Raw genomic sequence first — 26,955 nt, 5'->3', positions numbered from 1 at the left:
AGATTGAACAGCTGTAAGGATAGTAAATAGTTATCCTCTCCTAAGATTTTACTAAGTAAAGATTCTCAGTATCTTAATTGTTATGAAGAGCAAAGAAAAGCACACGTGGCTATGCATAGGAGGGAGTGAACCACAGTGTGGAAGTGTGTATTTTTAGGGGAGTTGGAATTGAAGAATGATCAGGTATAAATAATTGCCTTTTTAAATTTAATGTGTGTCTATATTTATATTTTAGATGCAAGTGGTATGTTAGAGCTGGCTTGTATTGGCTCTCTAGGGTCAAGATTTTACATATCCTAAGTCTGGGTTCGTTTACATTATATTGATGGCTTGAAATTGCCTGTGGTGGGAGTATTTACAGTTTAGACGTTGGCAAACGGTACACATCAGGACTGGATGTGTTGTGTGCATGCCCGCATGTGTAGAGCTGGTTGTTAAACATTTACCAGCACTCTACCACAGAAATTATTTTCTTAGCTCTCCTTTTGTGTTTTCCAGTTTTATAACTGTATTTTAGACTTCTTTAAACCATCTCTAATGATTGAGAGTTTGAATTTAGTCTTAATTCAATTATAGAACATTTTCTGGTCAAGGAAACTTTTTTTTTTTCTATTTGTTTTAGATTTGGAATCAAGATATGAAATAATCAGCTCTGGAAAAATGTACATTTATACAAAACATTCATCTTTTACTCTACAACACAGAATTTATAATGGAGAGAAACCGTATGAATGTAAGGAATGTGGAAAGGCCTTTAGTCGTCCTACAGACCTTAGAGTACATCAGGTAATTCATACTGGTGAGAAACCATATCAATGTAAGGAATGTGGCAAGGCTTTTAGTCGTCTTACAGATCTCAGAGTACATCAGAGAATTCATACTGGTGAGAAACCTTATGAATGTGAAGAATGTGGGAAAGCCTTTAGTCGTGCCTCAAACCTTGCTCAACATGGAAGAGTTCATACTGGTGAGAAATCCTGTGTATGTAAGGAATGCGGAAAGGCCTTTAGTGACGTTGGAACACTTAGAATACATCAGAGAATTCATACTGGTGAGAAACCCTATGAATGTAAGGAATGTGGGAAGGCCTTTAGTCAAGCCTCAAACCTTATACAACATGAGAGAATTCATACTGGTGAAAAACCCTATGAATGTAAAAATTGTGGGAAGTCCTTTAGTCACGCCTCACATCTTGTTAGACATGAGAGAATTCATACTGGTGAGAAACCCTATGAATGTAAAGAGTGTGGGAAACCTTTTAGGAGTAGCCATCAACTTACTGTACATCATAGATTTCATACTGGTGAGAAACCCTATGAATGTAAGGCATGTGGCAAGGCCTTTAGTGTGTATGGACGACTTACTCGGCATCAGAGTATTCATAGTGGTAAGAAACCCTTTGAATGTAACAAATGCAGGAAGTCCTTTAGGCTCAGTTCAAGCCTCAAAGTACATCAGAGTATTCATACTGGTGAGAAACCCTTTGAATGTAACAAATGCGGGAAGTCCTTTAGGCTTAGTTCAGTGCTTAAAGTACATCACAGAATTCATACTGGAGAGAGAGCTTATGGAATATATGTATAGTGGACAATGGAATTATACCACTGAGAAACAATGTAAGTGAAGAGAATGTGAGCAGGCATTTTCAAAAAGGCTTATAAGGCATTAAATAATTTATACAGGCATGAACTGCTTGAAATTTAAATAATCGTTGAAGTTTTTCAGTTATGGCCCAAATATAGTTCACATTCAGAAAATTTGTTTTGTATTTTATATAAGAAAGTCTTTTATGGCATTCCTCTATGTTTCTCTATTCACTGGGTGTCCAGACTGTGTGGCCAATGTCACAAGGCAGATAAGGGCCACTCAGAAAAGAGACCAGTGCGTGATTTGAAGTCATGGAGAACAGAAAACATACACACCAGGATCAAGTAATACATTGTTTACTTACAGCAATACAGGAGATTTAATGCACAAGATCTAGCTCCTTGCAGTGCGTCAGTAACCTATGGCCAGCAGATCAAGTCCACATCTGATAGGGGTGATGAGCTGCCCACAACCACTTTGTGCTACAATGGCAAGGCACCAACCTCTTCCCCATGAGGTCTGACATCCGGAAAACTGGGGGGCATGCCTGAGAGCCATTGACATCTGTGATTAAGCAGAACAAAGGAGTACACACTGAGTCTGACACAAGGGAAGATATTCTTGCACAAGGCAAAAAACCCCTCACAGGCTGTGAGGGCTCTTTATCTTTAGGTAAGGAGGTGTTGCGTGCTCAACAAGGCCTATTCTTTTTCTTTCTGCCAGCTTTACTGATGTATAATTGACAAAATTATAAATGTAAGGTGTACAAGTGGTGCTAAGGGGGAAATTTATAGCTATAAATGCTTATATTAAAAAAAAAAACCAAGAAAGATCTCCAGTCAGCAGCCTAACTTGACAAGTTAAGTGACTAGAGAAAAAACAAACTAAACACAGAATTAGCAGACGGAAGGAAATAATAAAGATTAGAGCAGTGATAAATGAAATAGAGAAAATCATGAAATGAAAAGTTGGTTTTCAAAAAGATCAACAAAATTGACAAGCCATTAGCTAGATGGACTAAGAAAAAAAGAAACGAAACTCACATTACAAAAATTAGAAGTGAAAGTGGAGACACTACTACCGATTCTACAGAAATAAAAGGATTATAAGAAAGTACTGTAAACAATTGTATGCCAAGTAATTGGATAACCTAGATTAAATGGACAAATTCATAGAAACATAAAACCTACCAAGACTTAATCACGAAGAAATAGGAAATCTGAATAGACTAGTAACTAGTCTATAACTAGTAAGGACATTGACTCAGTAATCAAAAATCGCTCAACAAAGAAAAGCCCTGGACCTGATGGCTTCGCTGGTGAATTCTGCCAAACATTTAAAGAAGAACCAATAGTAATACCTTTCAGACTTTTCAAAAAAAATAGAAAGGAGGAAAGACTTCCTTACTTATTCTATGAGGCTAGCCTTACCTGTCACCAAAGCCAGTGAAAGACACTACAAGAAAGAAAACTACAGAACAGTGTCACTTATGCACATGGATGCAAAAATCCTCAACAAAATGCTAGCAAACAAAATTCAGCAGCATGTTAAAAGGATTATACACCATGACCAAATGAGTTTATTCTTGGAATGCAAGGATGGTTCAGCACATGAAAATTGACCAACGTTGTATGTCACATCAACAAAATGAAGGAAAGAAACCACATGATCATCTCAATTGATGCAGAAAAAGCATTTAACAAAATTCAGCACACTTTCATGATGAAAACCTGCAACAAAATGGAAATAGAAGGAAACTTTTTCCACATAATAAAAGCTACATATGAAAAACCCACAGCAAATGTAATACTTGATGATAAAAGACAAAGCTTTTCATCTAAGATTAGGAACAAGGCATGGATGTCCACTTTCACCACTTCTATTCAACATAGTGCTGGAAGTTCTAGCCAGATCAATTAGGCAAGAAAAAGAAATCAAAGACATCCAAATTAAAAAGGAAAAAGTAAAATTATCTCCTTGCAGATGATATGATCATATGTATAGAAAATCCTAAAGATTCCATTAAAAAGCTGTTAAATTTAATAAATGAATTCAGCAGAGTAGCAGGATACAAAATCAACACAGAAATATCAGTTAAATTTTTATACCCTAACAATATGAAAAAGAAATTTCAAAAACAATTTCATTTACAATAGCAGCAAAAAAAATGAAATACTTAGGAATTAATTTAACTAAGGAGGTGAAAGCTTTGTACAATGAAAACTACAAAACATTGCTGAAAGAAATTGAAGATGACATAAATGGAAACACATCCCATGTTCATGGATAGCAGTCTTAATATTGTTAAAATGTCAGTATTACCCAAAGCAATCTACACATTCAATGCAAGTCCTATCGAAATCCCAATGATATTTTTTTGCAAAAATACAATACCCATCCTAAAAATTCATTCGGAATCTCGAGGGACCTCAGATAGCCAAAAAAATCTTGAAAAAGAAGAACAAAACTGATATGGCTCACACTTCCTGATTTCAAAACTTAGTACAAAGCTATAGTAATCAAAACAGTGTGGTCTTGTGACATAGGCAGACTTATACAGACCAATGGCATAGAATAGAGAGCCCACAAATAAACCCTCACAATATATAGTCAAGTGATTTTTGATAAGGCGGCTGAGGCCGTTCAGTGGGGAAAGGACAGTCTTTTCAACAAATGGTGCTGTGAAAACTGGCTATCCACGTGCAAAAGAATGAAGTTGGACCCTTACCTAATGCCGTGTATAAAAATTATCTCAGTGGGTCAAGGATCGTAATGTTAAAGACCTACAACAGTAAATCTCTTAGACTAAAATGTAGGATAAAAGCATCATGATATTGGATTTGGCAATGATTTCTTGGATATGACACCAAAAGCACGGGTAACAAAAGAAAAAATAGACAAATTGGACTTCATGAAAATTAAATTATGTGTATCAACAGACACTCTCCATCTGGAAAAATACCATTGAAACTAATAGAATATCATTTTCAACAAGTCATTTTTGGAAATCACTTTCCTTTAGCTATATATCTCCTTCATTAGAAGAGAATGTGTGGGTCATTGTCAGCTAAAAGAGAAAAGACACTATCCACACAGTAAAGAGTCTCACGACAGCATGGGAGAAAATATTTGCAAGTCATATATCTGATAAATGATTAATATCCAGAATATAGAGAAACTTTTAAAACTCAACAACAAAGAAACAAACACCTGATTGAAAAATGGGTAAAGGACTTGAATAGAGAGTTTTCCGAAGAGGATATATGAATGAGCAATGAGCACGTGAAAAGATGCTTAATATCACTAATCATCAGGGAAATGCAAATCAAAACTACAGTGAGATACCACCTCACGCATTAGGATGGCTGCTATATTAAAACAGAAGAACAAGTGTTGGTGAGGTTGTAGAGAAATTGGAACCCTTCTGCAGTGTTGATGGGAATGTAAAATGGTACAGCTGTTATGGAGGTACACCTGGAGTATGGCGGTTCCTCAAAAGATTGAAAATAGAATTACATATAATTCAGCAATTCCAATTCTGGGTATATACCCAAAAGAATTGAAATCGGGGTCTCAGTGAGATAGTTCTACACCCATGTTCATGGAACCATTGTTCACAATAGCTAAAAGATGGAAGAAACCCAAGTGGCCATCGTTGGATGAATGGATAAGTCAAATGTGATATATACATAAAATGTAATACTATTCAGCCTTAAAAAGGAAGGAAATTTTGCAATATGCTACAACCTGGATGAACCTTGAGGATATTATGGTACATGAAATAAGCTATCACAAAAGACAAATATTCTATGATTCCACTTATATGTGGTACTTAGAGTAGTCAGAATCATGGCTACAGCTTGTAACGGTGGTTGCCAGTGGCTGGTAGGAGCGGAGAATGGGGAGTTATTATTTAATAGGTACAGAGTTTCACGGTTACAAAATGAAGAGAGTTATGGGGATGATGGTGATGATGGCTGCACAAGAATGTCAATATATTTAATACCACTGAACTGTATACTTAAAAATGGTTAAGATGGGGCGGGCCCGGTGGTGTAGCAGTTAAGTGCGCATGCTCCGCTTTGCAGCCTGAGGGTTTGCAGGTTCAGATCCTGAGCATGCACCGACGCACCACTTGTCAAGCCATGCTGTGGTGGCGTTCCATGTAAAGTAGAGGAATATGGGCACGGATGTTAGCCCAGGGCCAATCTTCCTCAGCAAAAAGAGGTGGATTGGCATTGGATGTTAGCTCAGGGCTGACCTTCCTCACACACAAAAAAATGATTAAGACGGTAACTTTTATGTTGTCTGTATTTAAAACAGTAGCAACAACAAAATTGCACAGACTGGGTGGCTTAAATGACAGAAATTTATTTTCTCATAGTTCTGGAGACTGGAAAATCCAGATGTCAGCAGGTTTGGTTTCTCCTGAGGCCTCTCTCCTTGGCTTGCAGGTGGCTGCCTTCTCATTACATCCTCACATGGCCATTTCTCTGTGCGTGTGCATCTCTGGTGTCTCTCTGTATGTCTTGATCTCCTTATAGGGACATTAGTAAGATTGGATTAGGGCCCACCCAGATGATGTCATTTTAGCTTAATTACCTTTTTAAAACCCTATCTCCAAATACATTGTGAGGTACTGGGGGTCAGAATGTCAACATATGAATTTTAGGGAAACACGTTTAAGTTCATAACTTTGGTCAAACTGATGCAGCATGGCCCGAGGCCTCAGGCATACACAAACACTATTTTTAGGCAGGATATTGCAAGGGCTCAGAGGTTATCTCTCAGAAGCTGGTTATGGGTCAGTCCTTCTTGCAATGTGCAGGGTTTGGGCAAACCAAGGCTGATGTGTTAACTGTTTACTACACACCATGCAAGCACTAACCAAAAAAAGCTAATTAAGAAAATAAGGATAACTAGAGATAACGGGACATAATGATAAAAAGGTGAACTCACCAGAAATGTACAGTGTAAAATTTTGCATAAACCTAATAATATATCTTAAAAATATATGAGGTAAAATAACAACACTGACAAGAGAAATAGAACAACTGGCAAGTATAGCGGAAGACTTCAACCCACCTCCCTTAATATATGAGAGGACAAGCAGATAAAAAACTCAATAAAAAGAAGATCTGAATACATCATTTAACAAACTTGACATATATAGAATATCATACCCAGTAATGACAGAAACACTGTTTTCCCACGCATATGGAACATAAAAATCGATCATGTGGTTGAACCATAAGATCATATGGTTGAACCATAACACATTTTAGAAGATTAGAATTATTCAGATCATGTCCTAGGAGTAAAAAAGGATCTTATCTGTTAAAGAGTATCCACAAAAAACCTTATTAATGATGAAATATTGAAAACTTTCCCCTGAGATTTAGAATGAGACAGGATATCCATAATCACCCTTACTACTTACTGTTGTATTCAGTGCAAAAGGCAAGTAGGAAAAGACCAAAAGGTTGGAAAGGAAGAGATAAAGGAGTCATTATTGTGTACATAGACTATCTAAAAGAATTTTAGGTAACTTATTGGAATTAAGGTGTAAAATTAGTAAGGTTCCTGGCTATAATGTTAATATAATTAAAATTGTATTTATATGTACCAGCAACAAACAATTTTAAATGATATTTTTAAATTATCACTTACACTACTATTAAAAAACATTAGATACCTAGTAATCTAACAAAAGACATGCAAAACCTCTATACAGGAAATTATGAACGTGATTGACAGAAATTAAAATACACCTAAATAAATGAAGGGATATCTACCATGTTTGTGGATTGGAAGACTCAATATTGAAATAATTTTAATTTTCTGCAACCTGAGCTATATATCTAGTGCACGCTGTCCTGTTTCTCCCCACCCCACCCCACCCCCCCCCCCCAGTCAGCAGTTTTGTGCACCTCACAAGCTGATTCTAAAATCTACTTGCAATTGTAAAGGACCAAGAGCAGGTAATATGAATTTCAGGAAGGAGGAGGAGGAAGAGGGAGAAACAACAGCAACAATGAGAAAGCTGGACAACTTGTACTAGCAGGCATCAAGACTCACTATAAAGCTACAGTAATTATCCAGTGTAGCCTTGGTCAAGGACAGGCAAAAAAGTCATTGGAACTGAAGAGTCCAGAAGCAGACCCACACATGTATGACAAAGGTAACGCTTTTGTTATTAATGGGAGGAAAAAGAATCTTTTCTAAAATTATTGCTGGGTGAAATGAATACATGTATGGAAAAAAGTCTTGATGCCTGCTATACCCCCCTGTACAAACACCACTCATTCATAAGGACTGAAGAACTAAATCTGAGGAATAAACAGTAAAGTTGTAGGAAAAAAATATATAGTATCTTTATAACATTGAGAGTAGGTAGTAATTTCTTAAATAGAATGTAAAAAGCACAATGTCATTGAGGAAGACAATTGATAAAGTTGATAACATTGAACTTGAGAGCTTATATTTGTCAAAAGACAAATAGTTTGCAAGAGGGTAAAAAGGAAACCCAGAGTGGGAAAATATTTGCAGTGCGTATATCTGACAAAGGCCTCCTATCCAGAATGTATAAAGAACTTCTCCAAAGCAATAAGAAAAAGACAAGCAGTAGAAAAAGGGGGAAAAGACATGAACTGTACTGTACAGAAGGGATATGCAAATGGTCCAAAAATGTGAGAAGGTGCTCACCCTCATGAGTTTTCAGGGAAATAAAAGTTAAAACCACAGTGTAATAGCCACACACACCTACCTGAATTGCTAAAGATCTTAAAACACCAGTGTTATTAGCTAGACTGTGGAGCAACCAAAACTCTTATATTTTGTTGGTGGGAATATAACTTTGTACTACTTTGGGACACTTTCCAGTGTCCACTAAAGGTGAGCATACACATGCCCAATGACACAAACATTCCACTTCTGTGTATTTGCCGAGCAGAAGTGCCTAATACATGTGTTCACCAAGACATGAGCAAGGATGTTCATAGCAGCATAATGGATGCATAAAGGGTGGTATATTCACATGATTGGAAACTATATAGCAATGAAAAAGTTGATACTGCTAAACACAGAAATGTGTTTGAATATCACAAACATAACATTGAGGGAGGAAAAGCCAGACACAAAAAATACTTTACAATTCCAGTTGTTCAAACCTCACAAACAGGCCAGACTAATCTACTGGCAGAGGTTGCAGTAGTGGCTACCACTGTGGGAGGAGGATTAATGACAGAGGATATGAGGCATGCAGGTATTTTTCTATTTCTTAATCTGGGTGCAGATGGGAGTTTATTGAGTCTGTGTAATTGTGATTTGTGCTCTTTTCCATATATATATATTATACCTCCATAAAAGTAATTATTAAAAAAATTAAGGTGTACAATGTCATAATTTGATATACATATATTGTGAAATGATTACAAGTTAGTTAACATATTTATCATCTCAGTTACTGTTATGTTTGTGTGTGTATTTGTGGTGAGAATATTTTATATCTCGCTTAGCAAATATAAAGTATGCTGTACAGAATTATTAACTATAGTCATCATGCTGTACATTAGATCCCCAGAACTTGTTTGTCTTATAACTGAAAGTTTGTATTTCTTGACCAACATCTCCCCATTTCCCCCAGCCCCTGACCACTACCATTCTACTCTCTGTTTCAATCAGCTTGACGTTTGTAGATTCCAGGCGTAAGTGAGATCATATAGTATTTGTCTTTCTCTATGTTACTTATTTCACTTAGCATAATACCTTCAAGTTTCATCCATATTGTCATGAATGGCAGGATTTACTTTTTAAAGGCTGAATATACAAAGGAATATACTATTCCATTGTATATATACATATTTTCTTTATCCATTCAGGTTGTTTCTGTGTCTAGGCGAGTGTGAACAATGCTGCAGTGAACGTGGGGGTGCAGATATCTCCTTGAGATAGTGGTTTCATTTCTTTCAGATATATACCCAGAAGTAGGATTGCTGGATCATATGATAATTCTATTTTTAATTTATCGAGGAACTTCCATAGTGTTTTCCATAATGGCAATAGCAATTTACATTCTCACTAATACTGCACAAGGGTTCCCATTTCTCCACATGCTAACCAACACTTTCTTATCTTTTTGATAATAAAGCCATCCAAAGAAGTGTGAGGTGATATTGTGTTTTTAATTTGCATTTCCATGATCATTAGTGATGTTGAGCACCTGTTCCTGTACCTATTGGCCATTTGTATATATTCTTTGGAAAATTTTCTGTTCAGGTCCTTTGCCTATTTTTTTTTTTTTTTTTTTTTGTGTGAGGAGATCAGCCCTGAGCTAACATCTGCCAATCCTCCTCTTTTTTTTTTTTTTGCTGAGGAAGACTGGCCCTGGGCTAACATCCGTGCCCATCTTCCTCCACTTTATGTGGGATGCCGCCACAGCATGGCTTGCCAAGCAGTGCATCAGTGCGTGCCCGGGATCCGAACTGGCGAACCTCGGGCCGCCGCAGCGGAGCACGTGCACTTAACCACTTGCACCAGTGGGCCGGTCCCTCCTTTGCCTATTTTTTAATCAGGTTTTTTTTCACTGTTGAGTTGTGTGAGTTGATTATATAATTTAGGGATTAACCACTTATTAGATATATGGTTTGCAAATATTTTCTCCCATTCTCTAGGTTACATTTTCATCTTGTTGATTGTTTTCTTTGCTATGCAGAAGATTTTTAGTATGATGTAGTTTCTCGTTATTTTCAACTTTTGTTGGCTATGCTTTTGGTGTCGTATCTAAAAAAATCATTGCCAATGCCACTGTTTAGGATCTTTTTTCCTATATTTTCTTCTACAAGTTTTACATTTTCAGATCTTAGATTCAAGTCTTCAACCTATTTCAAGGTAATTTTTGTGAGTAGTGTAAGGTAAGCCTCCAGTTTCCTTCATTCTTTTGCTTGTGAATATCCAGTTTTCCCAGCAGCATTTATGGAAGAGACTATCCTTTCTCCATTGTGTATTCTTGGCACCCTTGTCAAATATTAGTTGACTGTATATGCGTGGGTTTATTTATAAGCTCTTTATTTCATTCCATTGGTCTATGTGTCTGTTTTTATGCCAGTACCATACTGTTTTTATTACTATGGCTTGTAGTATTAGTTTGAAATCAGGTCGGACAGTGCTTCTTTATTCTATCTCAAGATTGCCTACTTCGAAATCTGTGTCTTCTGTGATTCTGTGTGAATTTTAGAATTTTTTTTTTCTGTTCCTGTGGAAAATGCCATTGGAATTCTGATAGGGAGTGCACTGAGTCTGTAAATCACTGTGGATATTATGGACATTTTAACAATATTAATTCTTCCAATCCATGAACATGATATATCTTTCCATTTATTTGTTTTCTTCAATTTCATTCATCAATGTCTTACAGTTTTCATTGTATAAATCTTCCATTCCTTGGTTAAATTTGTTCCTAGGTATTGTTTTTGACGATATTGTTAATGGGATTGTTTTCTTTTTTTTTTCAGATAGTTTGTTGTTAATGTATAGAAACACAACTGATTTTTCTGTTTGTTTTGTGTCCTACAACTTTACTGAAGTCGTTTATTAGTTCTAACAGTTTTTTGTGGAGTTCAGGGTTCATTATTATGTGGCCAAGTGGCAGTCGAGAGACTGCATGCATGAGACTGCCTTTCCCAACACTGTATTTATGGATTATCAGAATATTTATACTAGAGGGATATTAAGAGAATGTATGAAACCATTATTCTTTATGTATAAAAGTCTTCCAGGACCAGTCAATTATAATTAAACTTCAGTAAATTTATACCACAGAAAACCTCTGTTATGCTTGCAGGTGTGGGAGAGCCTTTAGCTATTGTACATATCATAAACATGATTGTCTTTCCACAGTTTACAGCCTGTGTGACATTGGGCAAGATATTTATCCTGCCTGGGGGAAATTTGTATATGGTGATAACATAGCTACATTATAGTGTTGTTAGAATTAAATGAGTTTGTTCATGTAGAAAAATTAGGAAACTATTTCGCATATAGTCTGTGTTCAATAAACATTAGCCACTTTGTCTAATATTATCATCTGAGTTATTGTTAGTGGACTCTTATGAGATTGTGAAATAATAAATACATATATTGGTCTCTGCCCTTAGTTCCTGACACAGGGCTTCTAAAAGCTTTGTAATTTCCTAAGTGGTAAGACCACTAGAAACATCTTTTGTTTCACTGAGGCAACTCTGGGTGGGCTCCTGGATGGCTCTTGAATGAGGGCTGGTCACTAGAAAAAACAAGCCATCATTAGAAGCTTGGAATTTTCAGTCTCGCCCGCCCCCCACCCGCCACACACTTTTATAGAGAGGGGAGACGGGCTGGCAATGGAGTGAATAATTGATCGTGCATTGTAAGGAAGCCTTCATAAAATCCCAATAGTAGACAGTTTGGGGAGCTTCCAGGTTGGGAAACACATTCATGTACGTTGGCAGTGGGTGACGTACCCCCAACTTCACAGGGACAGAAGCTCCTGCATTCGGTACTCTCCCAGACCTCATCCTGTGTATCTCTTCATCTGGCTGTTCATCTGTATCCATTATCGTAAGCTTTAATAAACTGGTAAATGTAAGTAAGTGTTTACCTGAGTTCTGTCAGCTGCTCTAACAAAGTAATTGAACCTGAGGTCATGGGAACCTCCAATCAGCCAAATCAGACAGAAGTTGTGGGAAACCTGGGCACCTGCTACTTGCCGTTGGCATCTAAAGAAGGGTAGGAGCAGTCTTGTGGGACTGAGCCCTTTACCTGTGAGATCTGACGTTGTCTCCAGGTAGGACACCCAGCTGGTGTTGCAGAGAATTGCTTGTTGTGGGGAAAAACCTCCACATTTTGTGACCAGAAGTGTTGTGAGTGTTCTGTGTGAGAAGTAAAGGAGAGAGAACTGGGTTTTTCCCTACTCAGGACAAGACTGGACTTATATAGAGATATAAGGGCTCTATATAAGGACTATATAAGGACTTTTTCCTTATGTAGAGATAAAGACTATGGATTTAATGAATTTAGAAAAGCTTCATGTAATTACTTTCCCTTTTTGAATTTGAATTAATTCTTTCTGGATCAACTGCTTGAATGTAAAAAGCATGAGAGCATCTTCATTCAGCTCTAAGGTGAATCAAATACTTAATCCTTGAACAAAATTTACATTGATAGATTTGGAAAGTGTACAAAATTTTTAAATACCCAGTAATTTACATTCTTTGTCTGAAATTCAAAATTGATTATAAATTAACAAAAGGATATCCATTTTGTAATTTCTCCATACTTTTTTAGTATGAGAAATTTTAAACATACAGAAAACTTACCATAACAGTACATGAAATGTAGATTAATATATTGCCATGTTAGCTTTATATTTTGTATACATTTGCAGTATAATTTGACAGTGTTATAAACCTCATGATGTTGCATTTCCTAAAAAACAATTTCCTTACTATCCAAAGTGGCATATAGTCACACATAAAATTAACAGTAACTACAAATTCCAATATCAACCCATATTCAAACTTTTTCAATTTTCCCGGGAATGTCTTTTATAACTACTTATTTTCAAAATAGTATCCAGTCTAGGCTTGTGCGTTTGATTATCATGGCCAGTTGCTTTAGAACAGTGGCTAGCAAATTGGCCCACACACTAGATGCAACTGCCGCCTATTTTCATAAAGTTTTATTGCATCACTACTGTATGTACTCATTTGTTTACATATTATCTATGGCTGCTTTCATTCTACATAGAATAGTTGGGGGGCCGGCTCGGTGGCTCAAGCGGTTAAGTGCACGCACTCTGCTTCGGCGGCCCGGGGTTTGCAGGTTCGGATCCCAGGCGCGCAGCGATGCACTGCTTGTGACGCCATGCTGTTGCGGCGTCCCATATAACGTAGAGGAAGATGGGCACGGATGTTAGCTCAGGGCCAGTCTTCCTCGGCAAAAAAAAAAAAAAAGGAGGATCAGCATTAGATGTAAGTTCAGGGCTTATCTTCCCCGCCTGCCAAAAAAAGAAGAGTTTAGTAGCTGTGACAGAGACAATATGGCCCACAAAACCTACACTATTTACTATTTACAATCTTCACCTATCCAGAAAATGTTTGCCACCTCTTCAGTAAAAACTCTGTACTGTTTTTTCAAGACTTTGGTTTTTAGAAGAGTAGAGGAAAGTTGTCTCCTAGAATGCCACACATTCTTGGAGTTTTTTTTTTTTTTGTTATCCTATTCCTCATAGTTCCAGTAAATTTAAAGTTAAACCAAGAGGTTTTATTGGGTTCTGATTGAGAAATTTTGGCACAGATACTTCATAGGTGATGTTGTATACATTAAAAAGCATATAATTTGGGGTTCCTGCTCTTGGATAGGTAACCTTATGTAAGTTATGCCTTAGGAGGCCTTCAGTGTGCTTCCCTCAGTTCTCAACGTTCCAGGGGTGGCCCCTATGTGGGCTACGTGTCTCCTTCTGTTGTGGCCTGTTTGCTCTCCCTGTAGGAGCCCAGGGAGGCCGAGTTATGCTCCTGGCCAGCTGTTGTAATGCTCAGCGGCTTGTAGTTGTTGTGGGCCCTTCAGTCTCTTTATCAGGTGTGGGGAGCCCCAGCACAGTTGGCTGCAAGTTCTAATACCACATTTGTGTTGCAGTATTTCTTTTAAGTGAGTAGGCCCCCAGCGTGGCAGGTTGTTAGGCTCAGGGGCTTACAATTGCTATAAGCCTCTAGCCTTTAGGTCTCTTATCAGCTCTCTGAGGATTGCAGCTGTGTAGGGCTGGCCTCAGGCACGGGAGCACCCAATCGTTTCAGGCTTTGGAAGGTGGGGCAAACCCCCTATGTGGGTCTTTAAGAAGCACAAGTCTTCTGTAGCTGACAAGCCCTGCCGCCCACAGGTCCACACACACAGTCAACACAGTCCTGCCCCGTGTGCGTGCCCCGACCTCCCGAAGAGGACCCAGTCTCTCCACGGCGGGAGCCCCACACACTCCACCACCACCCCACACTCTCCACCTGCTCCTTGTGCACGCCCTGCCCCACTGAAGTCGGCTCAGTTGCCAGGCTGCAGGGAATCCAGTCACCAATCTGTGCAGGCCCACAAGTTGCCTGAGGGCTTGTTGTTGGGTGGGGCCAGTCTCTAGGGTGGGCTGCCTGCCCTGGCTGAGCTGGATTAAATCGGTGTTCTAGCGGGTGGGGCAGACCCTGGGCTAGCAGGCCTCAGGGAGAACTCCAATGGCGGCTGTGTCAGCATGCCCTCACCAGGCCACAACAATGGCCGCCGCCCATGTCCCAGTCCCTGGAGAGGTCTCGCCTCTCACTGAGATGCACTCAGGGCCTATTAGGTGAGTCTCTTTTCACCAAAGCACTGTGCACCTTTCTTTCTGGTGATTTTAGTTTGCTTTCTGAAATGGGTGAGTTTGCGCGTGGGCTCTTTAAGAGCCGGTTTTAATGTCTTTGTGAACCAGCTTTGCTGGGGGTGCTCCCCAATGTTTTAGTAGCAGGCAAAGTCAGATATTATGCCACTCGTCTCGATTGTGCTGGGTCCACAAAATGCCCACAGCGGGGGTGCTCCCCCGCTCAGGGCCCTGCTCCTCCAGGGAGGCTGCGGACCTTTGGGCTGCTCCCGGGCAGCCGTGAGGCACTGCGGCTTGTGAAGGCGGCGTTTTTCCTCTCCAGAAAGGAGTTTCTGCCTCTTCCACCTCAATTAGGATTGTGCTTTGTTGCAGGAGTTCCTCTTATCCAGGTTTCAGTTCTGTCTCACGGGTAATTTTTCCTTGAGTAGTTGTAAATTGGCTGTGTCCACGGGAGGAGGTGAGTTCAGAGTCTGCCTACGCCACCATCTTGACTTCTTGGGATCAGTAATAGTGCTTTAAAATGCACACCAAAAAATCCTTGAAAGACACACACTAGAGTATTCCGGGAAGATGGTGTAGTAGAAAGTACCAGGGATCTGTCTCCCTGCCTAGACAACAATTGCTCTGGCAGCCTCTGTCTGATGTAATGATTTTGTGACTAGAGTCTGTTGAAGGCATGCAACTTCTAGCTGAAGGCTTGGTTAATTTTGGGTATCTATGACCTTAAACTGGTTAAGATGGTCAATTTTACATGTGTATTTTACCACAATAAAAAGTTGGAAAAAACACAAAATACGCATATTGTTTTTTGTTGTATAGGTGTATTATGAATGGCTAGTCTCTTTTTTGTTTTTTATTTCCAAATTGAGATAATATTCATTTTAATAATGAAATCACTAAAGAGCATATATTGCAAGTTGCTTCCTTCTCTCTCCTGTATTTTAAGGCCTAAAATTTCATGTGTTGTCAATAATTTGAGCCTCACAGGGTCCCAAAGCCCTACCCATGAGTTCCTCTGCTCTAACCAGATATGCCCCGCTCCCAGCAGAAAAGGCTCCCAACCAGCTAGTTCCCATATCAGCCAGACCAGCTGCACCCCACTCGGTCCTCGAGCTGATGGGCTTCACCTCCCTACCAGCCCACAATGTTATTCAAGCCAGCCAGTCACATCTTCCCCTGGAAATCACGGGGCACCTTGTCCTCTTGTTACCACAAAGCCTGCCTCCCACAGCCCCTGCTGGTTTACTCTGCTCCCAAGTGCAACCACCCTTTGACATGTGGTGTCCTACCCCAGGATGTGAGGATGTGCGACTAAGAAACTGCTGTTCATCTAATTTATCTAGTGTCTGGATGTCGTGTGTTCAGGCATCTCCAGAACCCTAGGGTGGGACTCCCTCTGTCACCAGGACAGTGAAAGAGGAGGCCAGCAAAACACCTTGCTACTCATTTGTATTGCCATTTCATGAGCTTTCTGTGTCCACACTGCATAGGAGTTTTGTAGAACTCAAACTTCAAATAGAGGTGTTGGATTCTGTTCTGAGCCTAGTTTTTATGTGTGGTCTGAAGTTGAGCTACCCAGAATTATCTTAGGAATATGTCTGTGATGGAAATTTCATTTTGCTGAGTCTGTAAACCTAAGAGGAATGTTATTACACTGTTGTCCTATTTGTAAGACAGATGAGGCTAAAATTACAGGTATAGAACCCTTACTGAACTTGACCCAAAGGGAAAAAGACTGAGATGATTTTTCAGGTTGGGAGAAAGTGGAGCATTAGAGTAAGAAGAACTGAGAGTCAAAATGAGTGGTGTTGGTTGAGGAAAGAGACACTCATACACTGGTATGAAAAGGTAAAATGGTATGATCACGCTAAGGAGAAATTTGTCAACAGCACAAGTTAAGATTCAGAGAGCTACTCCACTTTTCAGAATTTAACTTACATATAAACCTACAAATAAGCAAACTGATGTTCATGTAGGGATATTAATTACAGCATTGCTTTTAAGGAAACATAGGACATTCCTTAATATACATTATTAGAAAACTTGTTTCTTCAACTAGGGTGCAGCCATACGTTGGCCTTTGGCAGCTGTTGGAAAGGATGACACTGATTTTTTTTTCGTGAGGAAGATCAGCCCTGAGCTAACATCTGATGTCAGTCCTCTTTTTGCTGGGGAAGATTGGCGCTGGGCTAACATCCATGCCCATCTTCCTCTACTTTATATGGGACGCTGCCACAGCATGGCTTGACAAGCGGTGCCTCGGTGCATGCCCGGGATCCAAACCGGCGACCCCCCACCACTAAAGCAGAGCGGGCGCTCTTACCCGCTGAGCCACCAGGCTGGCCCAGGATGACACTCTTATATACTGATTCGGAAACACTTGTGTGTGAAGAAAAAGAAATATATACGTAAATATGCATATAACATATAAATGTATTTGCAATTATATATGCATATAATATACACATATGTGTACTTATATATATATGTATTGTGTGTATATATACAAATGTGTATATAGAGCAAGGGCATATTTGTATGTGAAAATAACTCTCTGGAAGGATACACACCAAAATCAAAATGTTGTTGACTCTAAGGTGAGCTACTAAATGACTGGGATACGTGTAAGGAGTGGTTGCTTATCTTTTTATTTAAATATTTTAATAACTTTTTAACTGTTATGCATTACATATTTCAAATATGTAATAGTGGTGATAACTGAAATATGGTCATCCTTTGATGACTACCTTAATACTTCCCATTTGCTCAACTTTCTCATGAATCTACATACATATGGACACAATCTTGATTCTTCTGAAAGCACCTTCTTCCCAGATTTTACGCCTGTGGCCACAATTTATCTTACTGTCCAGATGCCTGAGAAGCAAAGTTTTTTTCAATGGGATCTCACGATGAGGAATACAAATTAAAGATGTTTTCAATCTATGGGCGTTTATGCAGTCAAGCCCACCCCATACATAATACAACAGAGAGATCTGAAAAATTTGCTGTAACAAAAATCTGTGGTGGGCATAATATTGTGAAAAAAAGTATTTTTTTCCCTAATTTTCAAACAACTGCTACAGTCAGTGATCTTAAAAAGGACCCAAATTCGCTCTCTCCTGTTCTACAATGAGAAGACGTTATACAGTAGAGACACTTCATCCAGCTTGTGTCACCTGGAAACATGGCTTTGCCACTAAACAGTGTAACTTTGTGCAGGATATGTAACCTCGGTTGACCTCAGAAGGTTCAACTCTAAAATGGAAGTATAATAGTAACATCTGTGACATTTCAGGACAAAGATACGCACATATGTAGTATGATAGCTTATGAACCCATGTTCAGGAGCTTACACTCAGCCAAGCACGGGATGGTCCTCGGTGTCACATCACTGATTCTACAGGGCGGACCCTCACACACAGGCCTGAGACCTCGGAGAAGAAGAGCTCCGTAGGCCCCTTCTCAGAATTCGTGGCCCGGTTCCGCCCAGACTCGCCTCCTCCGGACCCCGACCACCACTGCACGCGTCTCCGCCTTAGGTCGGGGCCTCCAGCATGGCGGAGACCTGCGCCTGCGCAGCCCAGTGCGGGGCCACTCCCAGAAGTCTCCGGGGCTGGGGCTCGGGCTCGGGCTCGGGCTCGGGCTCGGGCGGGGGCGGGCCGCTTCCCTCCCGGACTTAAAAGACCCGAACTCAGCACGTCACCTCCGCCGTTCACAAGGGGACTTCCGTTGCTTGCTGCTTCTCCGTTTCTCTTGGTGCACGCCGCACGTGAGTGGCCCCATCTGAGGAAGAAGTGCGCGTGGGTCGTGCGGAGAAGACTCTGCGGCCGTAGCCGGAAGCCCGCGGGACGGTGAGCGGGGTGAGCGCGGGTCGCCGAGCGGCCGGCGGGGCCGGTCCGCAGCCTCCGGCCTGGGGCGCTGGAGCCGCGCGGGAGGGAGGGGGATCCGAGGGAGGAAGAGGCGGGGAGGGTGAGGGGCCAGGCTGCGTGGGAGGGGTGCGGGGGCCTCGGTGGCGGCGGGGGACGTGGTGAGACCGGGAGAGGCGCGTGGAGTTCTTGTGTGACGGGGACACGGGGTGCGTGTCCGATGTGTGAGCGTGGGTGGCGGTGGCTCTGTGCTGTCATGGGACACAGGGCTCTAGGTCCCTCCTGCCCTCCTCTCAGCCCTCTTCCGCCGCCACGGAGATATGGCTCAGTTGGGAAATCAGATGTTGAGTTCTACGTGACCTTCTGATACGATGGGAATTTAGATCAGGAATTGTCCCCGAGGCAGGCTCCCGGGAACATATGGACAGAGACTCCAAGAACAGAATTCCTTCCTGGGACTGTCCTCCCTGAGGGTTCTCTGGGGTCGTTTACAGATTTGAGAACGACAGCATTCCCTGAGCTCTGAGGGAGGAACCTGCTGTGAGCTCTTATCTAGATTCCACCCTTTTCCTTCATTCTGGTTGTGTGAGGTCACAGCGGGTGCAGCCTTGGAGGGTGGAACATAATAATTGCTCAGCATTGTGTTTATTCTGGATGATTCACCCTTAAGATTTCTGTAGATCGGAAGTGGAAAATATGAAGTTAATGTCATGAGTGCTTGCATGTCTAATTATTAGACAGATGCTCAAGTTTTTGAGAACAAAAGTCCTTTATATGTGTGGGTTTACAGGGCACCACAAACCCCTTGTAGTTGTATGGAGACTTACTGCGTGTATCTGTAAAAATGCGTTTTTCAAGGATGTATATAACCCAAAAGCTTTAGATCTGGGTTTTTGCTCTGCAGTCAAAGATTGTTATACCTTCGGATGGTTTTGCACAAAATTAATGACCAAGATAATGGGAATGCTTAAGAAAATCACTGACATCCATGGGATAGAATATTATGCAGATAATACAATTTCTGTTTATAAGAATTAATCATTATAAGAGAACATGGCTATGACCCAGTGTTAAGCAATGTTTGTATTGTAGGTAATAGTACTTAAGAAAACTGGAAATTATATACGCAGCTCATTTTGAAAAGAGAATTTTGTAAAAACTTTTTGCAAAGATTGTATCCAAAATGATCTTTTAGTCAGTTATTTAGAGAAGAGAGGAAGGAGTTAAGCCACATTTATTATTTTCTATGTACTCAAAAGTTTTCTACTTTTTTGGTATACGTATTCTCATTAATTTGCAAAAGCAATATCCGTTTCCATTAATGTTAAAGTATTTATAGTGAAATGCGTCTTAGTTGTATCAATGCAGTAAAGCTAAAGAATATTCAAGGACAGGTAAGTAGTATTTTTTTCAATCACATTGATTTTTCATGGCAGGTGTCTGGGGAAGAGGGAGAATCTCCCTCTGCCCTTTTCCTTAAGGTTTTTATGGCTGGCCAAATAATTAACAAGACAGGTTAGCAGGAGAAAATAATACCAAGTTTAATAACATGTATACATGGGAGAAAGCAGGGACACTGTGTTTTTCAACACAATAGCAGAAATTCTCGTCTTAAATACCATGTCTAACTAAAGACAAGGAGGATGTTGGGGGTGGGGGTGTCAGTTATAGGAGATTATCACTAAAGCACTGTAAACAAGAGTAAGGTTTATTATGCAGTTTTAAGGCCTCACCTTCCACATTGATAAGTTTCTAGAAATGAGGTCATCTCTCTTTTTTTTAATACAGAGAGGGAGATACTTTTATAAATGGAGACTTTTCTTGTAAATGATTGTCTGGCAACTTCTGCAGGGCCATCTAGAGAATGTGGCCAGAGAGACAACTTCCGATAAGAGTATGTTTAAGGTTTGCATGGTGGTGTTGAACTCGTGCTCTATTACCATAGAGAGATTTAAGATCGCCTTTTTTAACTCGTAATCTCTAAAGCTGGGGAATAGGACTCTCAAGGCTGAAAAGAACTTGGAGTTGTGATACACAAGTGGATTTTCTACGATTTCTCGACTGGCACGTTTATGTGGCACAATCTTATGAACAAACGAACCCAAGTTTGTTATTTGGCTGGCATTTAAGGTGGAGTGTTTGGTGACAGAAGGAGCCAGGTATCCAAGTCTGCATCGTCCTGACCAATTAGGTGGGAATCTTTTATACACTTTGTTGCGGCATAAAATGAAGAGACCAGTGTAGTTTAAAGACAAGGTTAGAATTGAGTCTGTAGTTCCCAGGATCTGGACTATTTCATGATCTGTGCCACTTGCACTGTTACTACCTAAACATCTCTATTTCCCATGAGCTCTTGTCAGTCTGCGAGAACAGAACAGATTGCAGAATAGCTGGTACAGGAGGCCTGCAGTCTGATTTTGGCAGCTATAAGGCCTGGTCTTGTCACCTGACCAGGTGAGTCTAGATTTTTGATCCACCCATATATAGTCTGTGGCATTGGGCAGCTTAACCATGCGGATAGCTGCGATACCCCAAGTTGCACACGGGTGACTCGTAAGCCATCCAGAGCACTTGGTGATTTGGCAAATATTTGTGCCAGAGGGAGTAGTGATAGAGTCACTTAAAATTCCCTTGAGAGTTCTGAAGATGCCACCTGCGGAATCAAACCACAGAGTTTGACTGCAATATTGTCTCGATATGTCACCCAGGAAAGGTCCAGCGCCATGTTTACTTTTAATGCAGAGGGAAAAACTTTTACCTGTTGCTTGTACTTGGGCAAGGGACAGTCCTTGACCTTTTAAGTAGTCTTTCTGGAGCCCAAGTGACTCACCAGGAGAAGAAGCAGAGTGAAGTTTTCCTTGTTGCAGATACTATACTCTGTTATTTATCCATTTTTCGTACTTAGTCCACCAGGTGTTCATATCAGCAGGAACAAAGACTAGTTTAGATTCTTTTGCACTATCTAGCTGTTGACATAACCAACAGTCAGATTGATTAGTTAGCGTGGCTAGGGCTTGGTAAACTGGCATAAGGGGGTGTTTGGTTTGTGCCCGACCTGTTGAAAAGGAGAGCGTTAGTAAAAGCAAGACACAGATTGGAAAAGAGCCCATAGCAGAGACTTAGAGAGAGGAAGAGGGACAGATAGAGACCAGCACTCTCCAGTCAGCTTTCTAATAAATGATTAAAAAAATATATATATATATATATATATCTACTAATAGTTTGTGTGTGTGTGAGTGTGTATATATATCCTGAGTTTTAAAGCAAGGGGGAGGAAATGGGTCAAAGTAGGTTTTTTTGATCCGTGATCTTGGGAAAAGCTGTCTACCTCGTGATGTCGGCTGCTTCTAGGGCCTGGGTTTTGGCCCTCAAAATCCTTAGTTTAAGGTCACCTGTGGGGATTATCTCCCAGTTGTCTTGAGAGCGATGTTCTGGGTCTATTTTGGCGTGGCTTGCATGGATCCGGGAAGATTTTTCCTTTATTTTGATGGCAGTGCAGGTAGTCAGTAAGACTTCATAAGGTCTTTCCCAGCGAGGTGACAGTGTGTGTTTTTTTCTAAAGACCTTGATGTACACCCGGTCTCCTGGTCAAAAGGGATGGCAAGGCTTGTCAGAAGGTGGGGGCCACGCCTCTTTTACCTGTTGATGATATGCTTTAAGTATACTAGTTAATTTTTGTATATAACTAGTCATAGCATCAAATTATTCACTTAAGTTCTCATAATATTTATTTAATCCAGGAATTGGAGGTTTAGAGACGCCAGTAGGCATCGGACGTCTAAAAACTATTTCAAAAGGAGTCAGTCCATGCCTTCTATTTGGAGTATTTTGAATCTTTATAAGGGCCAAGCGCAGAGCTTCTGGCCATTTAAGTCCAGTTTCTTGACAGACTTTTCCTAGAGTTCTTTTTATATCTAGATTTTTACGCTCTACTTGCCCTGATGACTGAGGGTGATATGGGGTATGAAATTTTAATGAATACCCCAGAGTTTTTGCAAGCAAGTGGTTTATCTCTGCTGTAAAATGAGTTCCTTGGTCTGATTCAATCCATAAAGGAACGCCAAAGCGAGGAATAACTTCAGTTATTAATTTCTTTACCACTGTTGTGGCGTCTGCATGTCTGGTCGGATAGCATTCAGTCCATCCACTAAACATGCAGACAATAACCAAACAGTGAGAGTAACCTAAAGCTGAGGGCAAGTCTATAAAATCCATTTGGAGTGCCGCAAAAGGCAGCGTGGGCCTGGGAGGACTTCCTGGATCACACTGATTTTTCCCAGAAACTTGGTAAGATTTGCAAGTTGTGCACTGGGAGGTAATTTGGTCAGAAATTTTATGGATGCCAGGGCAAAACCAGTTGTCTTTTAGTTCCTTAACTATCCCCCGTTTGCACATATGTCTCATTTGGTGGGAGATAAGTGCAAGCCAAAAAGTCAAAAGAAAAGGAGCTACTGGAAGTCCATTTGGTCTAATGTATAATCTATTTAATAATTGTTTGGCACCCTTTTTTATCTAATTGTCTTTTTTAGATTGTGGGGCATTTGCCTGATAGTTAATAACATCAGTGAGGGATGAAGGCAGGTTCAGTTTTCAGTGATGTTAAATGAAAATGATGGAAAAAATCAAAAACGTTAGTTTGGACATCTGTAGCCAGATATTTTAGGAGACTAGAAGAAATTAGGATCTAGTCTAGTAAATAGATATAAAACAAAAACCTCAAAAGACAATTAACAAAACTAGGATCTAATATCTGCAAATGTATACTATGGTTTTTACTGAAATATAATTTTTTTTAAATCACTCTTATTTTTTTATCAAAGATAGCTAAATTAAAACTAACTAGTTTGCAAAATAAGTCTAGTTTTAATAGAGTTGGCCTAGTTATTTACATAAGTACAGCAAGAATAGCAATTGATCACATAGGCTCTTGTAAATCTGCTTTGCTGGAACTTTTTATAAGGAATCTCACATTGAACTTTAAAGTCTTCTCAAGGCCAGGAAAGCCAAGCCAAGGATTTTGTCATCAGACCTCGCCTGTAATACCTACAGATTTGGGTGAATTTTTTTCTTTTGAGGTTCCCCCAAAATATTTCGAGGTTTTTTGTACCTGCTAGATAAGTGACATTTTTCACTTATCTTGGTAAGTGTTGCTTGGAACATAAGGTACCAGGCCAATATTTCTACGTGGCTTTATTTTATAAAGTCTAATCTTTATTTCTCAAAAGCTGTATGGTTATATCGCAAATATGATGTTTTAGTCACAACTTTGGTAATATAACCAGCGTTTTTAATTGTGTCTTGTTATAAGGAGAACAGATTTTTATTGAACTTATGCAAATAACTATATTGCCATGAAAACAACAATACTCACTTACTAAGAGTTTTTAAATCTTGGAGGGATCAGGTAGAGAGAAAAAGATAAATATTTTAATTTTACTTACAAAAGTATCATTTACCAAATTGCTATAAGTCATAGCTAGCTCAGGAGAAAAGAGAAAAAGTTTTCTTTAAATCTGAAAAAATAAAACATTAAAAATTTAGCAATAGTTTAAACGAAAAATCATAAAAATTATAATTATCTTTATTAGTTTATTTAGTCTTGTGTAATCTATTTTTGATCTCAATCTTTTTGTTAGCAGCTTTATGAAGTTATCAGTTTTTTATCAGATTTCTGTAATTTTTTACCCAGTTTAGTTTTGTGATCAGAAAGTTTGTCAGAAACCTGTACTCTAGTGTAAATGTCAGTCTTTTTTATGAATTTTTCTGAAGTTGAAACACATTTTGCAAAAGCATTAGAGCAAAGAAATGTCTGTAAACAACAAGACCTCAAAATGGCAATTGACAAAGAAATTTGGTTAATTTTGTGACATACAACACTTTAATAATAACCAGAATTATGACTGATAGCCAGGACAGATCAGAATTTTAGTAATGTTATACAATTTTAAAACACCTATATCAATAACATTTACCCACATAATAGCACCTAAGCAGACTTAATCATCACTTGTCTGACAATGCTTTCCATGTAATTTAACACACTGAATAAGCCTAATAAGTTAAGTATCTTTTTCCTTATAGGAAGAGAGAAAATTTCTTTGAGAAGTTGCAGGGGCCTTTGAAAATTCTCAAAGAAAAAAAGTGAAAAAAAAGACTTTATTTAAGATATGAATTTTGGGGAGCTTGTCAAAAATATAAAAAGTCAAAGCAAACAGCATTAACAGTCCAAAAAGCCTGAATAGAGAGACCTCGATCTTTTGAACGCAGGAAATTAACAGTTTTGGTTTTTTGTTTTTTTTTTTTCTGTCTGTTAGGTAGACTTACCCAAAGGTAAAGAAAAATCTTTTGTAACCTCTATATCAAGTTTAAGCACATTATCTATTTAAGAGACAGAAGACCAAATTTTTAATTTTGCACCAGCTTACTTTTGCTATTAAAACTCATTTACTTAATTAAATTTATTTTAATCTTAACCAACTTGACTATGCAAAAACTTTTTTTAGAATTTTTCTTTTACAAACCTTTTATAACTTTTTTTTTACATTTAGAATTTGTCCCATGTCTTTCTTTTCCCTCCTAGTACTTGAGGACAAATTTATTTTTTTTAATCAAACAAAATATTTTTATTCTTTGTATCTTTATACATCTTACTTTTCTTGTGCACAGACATATTTTTTTTTTTTAATTTTTAGTAGCTTTAATCACATATACTAAGTAGAAATTTTAACCTCTGGAAACCTTAATTTGTAAGTAAAAACTAAGTAAACAGTTATAAACTTTTTTTTACATTAGTATCTTGTGGCTTGGAAAATTTATAAACACTTCATAACTTTTATAAATATGTTACTTTATAGTACAATCTTTTAATAAAACACATGTTTACCAATAGACCCAAACACCTAAAAGGTGTTTTCCTGTAATGAAAAGCCAAAAGTAGACAAATGTGCATTTAGCAATCAATGTTTAATATCTTATCTTATTTGGAAATGATGATACTCAGAGAATTTTTATCGTAAATTAAGCAAAACTCTAAAGTTTTAAGTTACTAAAAAGAGTTTGGAAGCTGTAACCACCATAACACATAATTATTGTTTAAAGTTTATCTAACATTTATCTTTTTTACAACTATTTAGTTATTTATTTCTAATAATTATTTAGATTGCCTACAAGACTTGATAAGACATTAGATAAAATTAGCCATCATTTAAATTACTATTTTTGTTAACCAGTTCTGTAATAGAAATAACATCAGTTTTTTCCTACAAAATTTTATGTAAATTTTATCACCTCTTATACTTTTAAACATAGTTATCATTGAGATTTTTATCAGTAGGTCTTGGTCTTCTAATTTTGGACAAGGGAAGCATTTCCAGTCAGACATTTTAAAACATACTCAGGCAAAGTTGATGTAACCTCTTTATATAAAATTAGCTCAAACATTTTAACCTTTATAATCTCATCAACACTTACACTTTTACATGTTCTCAATTTAATTGTAACCTGAGTCAAGGTCTTAAGGCTATTTAAATTTTTTTCTTTTTTTTTCTGACCTTTTCTTAGGTACCAAATAAATAATTATGTGAGAGCTCTCAAAATATTTTTTTTCTTTCTTTTTTTTTTTTTAATTTTTATTTATTTATTTTTTCCCCCCAAAGCCGCAGTAGATAGTTGTATGTCATAGTTGCACAGCCTTCTAGTTGCTGTATGTGGGACGTGGCCTCAGCATGGCCGGAGAAGCGGTGCGTCGGTGCGCGCCCGGGATCCGAACCTGGGCCGCCAGCAGCGGAGCGTGTGCACTTAACCGCTAAGCCATGGGGCCGGCCCTTTTCTTTCTAATTTAGAAGTTTTTTTAATTCAAAGGATCTGTCGTCTGGCCATTGACAAATAGGATCTTCATTTGTATATTTATTTATTTATTTTTTAAAGATTTTATTTATTTTATTTTTTCCCCCCAAAGCCCCAGTGGATAGTTGTGTGTCGTAGCTGCACATCCTTCTAGTTGCTGTATGTGGGACTCGGCCTCAGGATGAACGGTGAAATGGTGCCTCGATGCGCACCCGGGATCCGAACCCAGGCCGCCAGCATCGCAGCGCGCGCACTTAACCGCCAAGCCACAGGGCCGGCCCTGTA

The 26,955-nt window shown here is 39.0% G+C and overlaps 2 protein-coding genes across 2 annotated transcripts in view; both read left to right on the top strand.

Moving 5' to 3' along the window:
• Window positions 1-12,968, top strand: part of LOC147912893 (uncharacterized) — a 39,329-nt gene extending 26,361 nt beyond the window's left edge. The window contains exon 5 of the mRNA XM_087421822.1: window positions 623-12,968. Coding sequence (XP_087277948.1) covers window positions 623-1,584 — 962 coding nt within the window. The 3' untranslated portion in view covers window positions 1,585-12,968. The remainder of the gene's footprint in view (window positions 1-622) is intronic.
• Window positions 12,969-18,653: 5,685 nt separating this feature from the next.
• LOC101405462 (uncharacterized) overlaps window positions 18,654-26,955 on the top strand; it is a 50,971-nt gene continuing 42,669 nt past the window's right edge. The window contains 1 exon segment of the mRNA XM_087421823.1: window positions 18,654-18,819. The gene's annotated coding sequence lies outside the window, so the exon portion shown is untranslated.

Source organism: Ceratotherium simum, chromosome 33, assembly GCF_057802395.1.
Source record: "Ceratotherium simum simum isolate JZ-2026a chromosome 33, ASM5780239v1, whole genome shotgun sequence".
NCBI lineage: Eukaryota > Metazoa > Chordata > Mammalia > Perissodactyla > Rhinocerotidae > Ceratotherium > Ceratotherium simum.
This window is presented reverse-complemented; position numbering and strand designations above follow the sequence as displayed.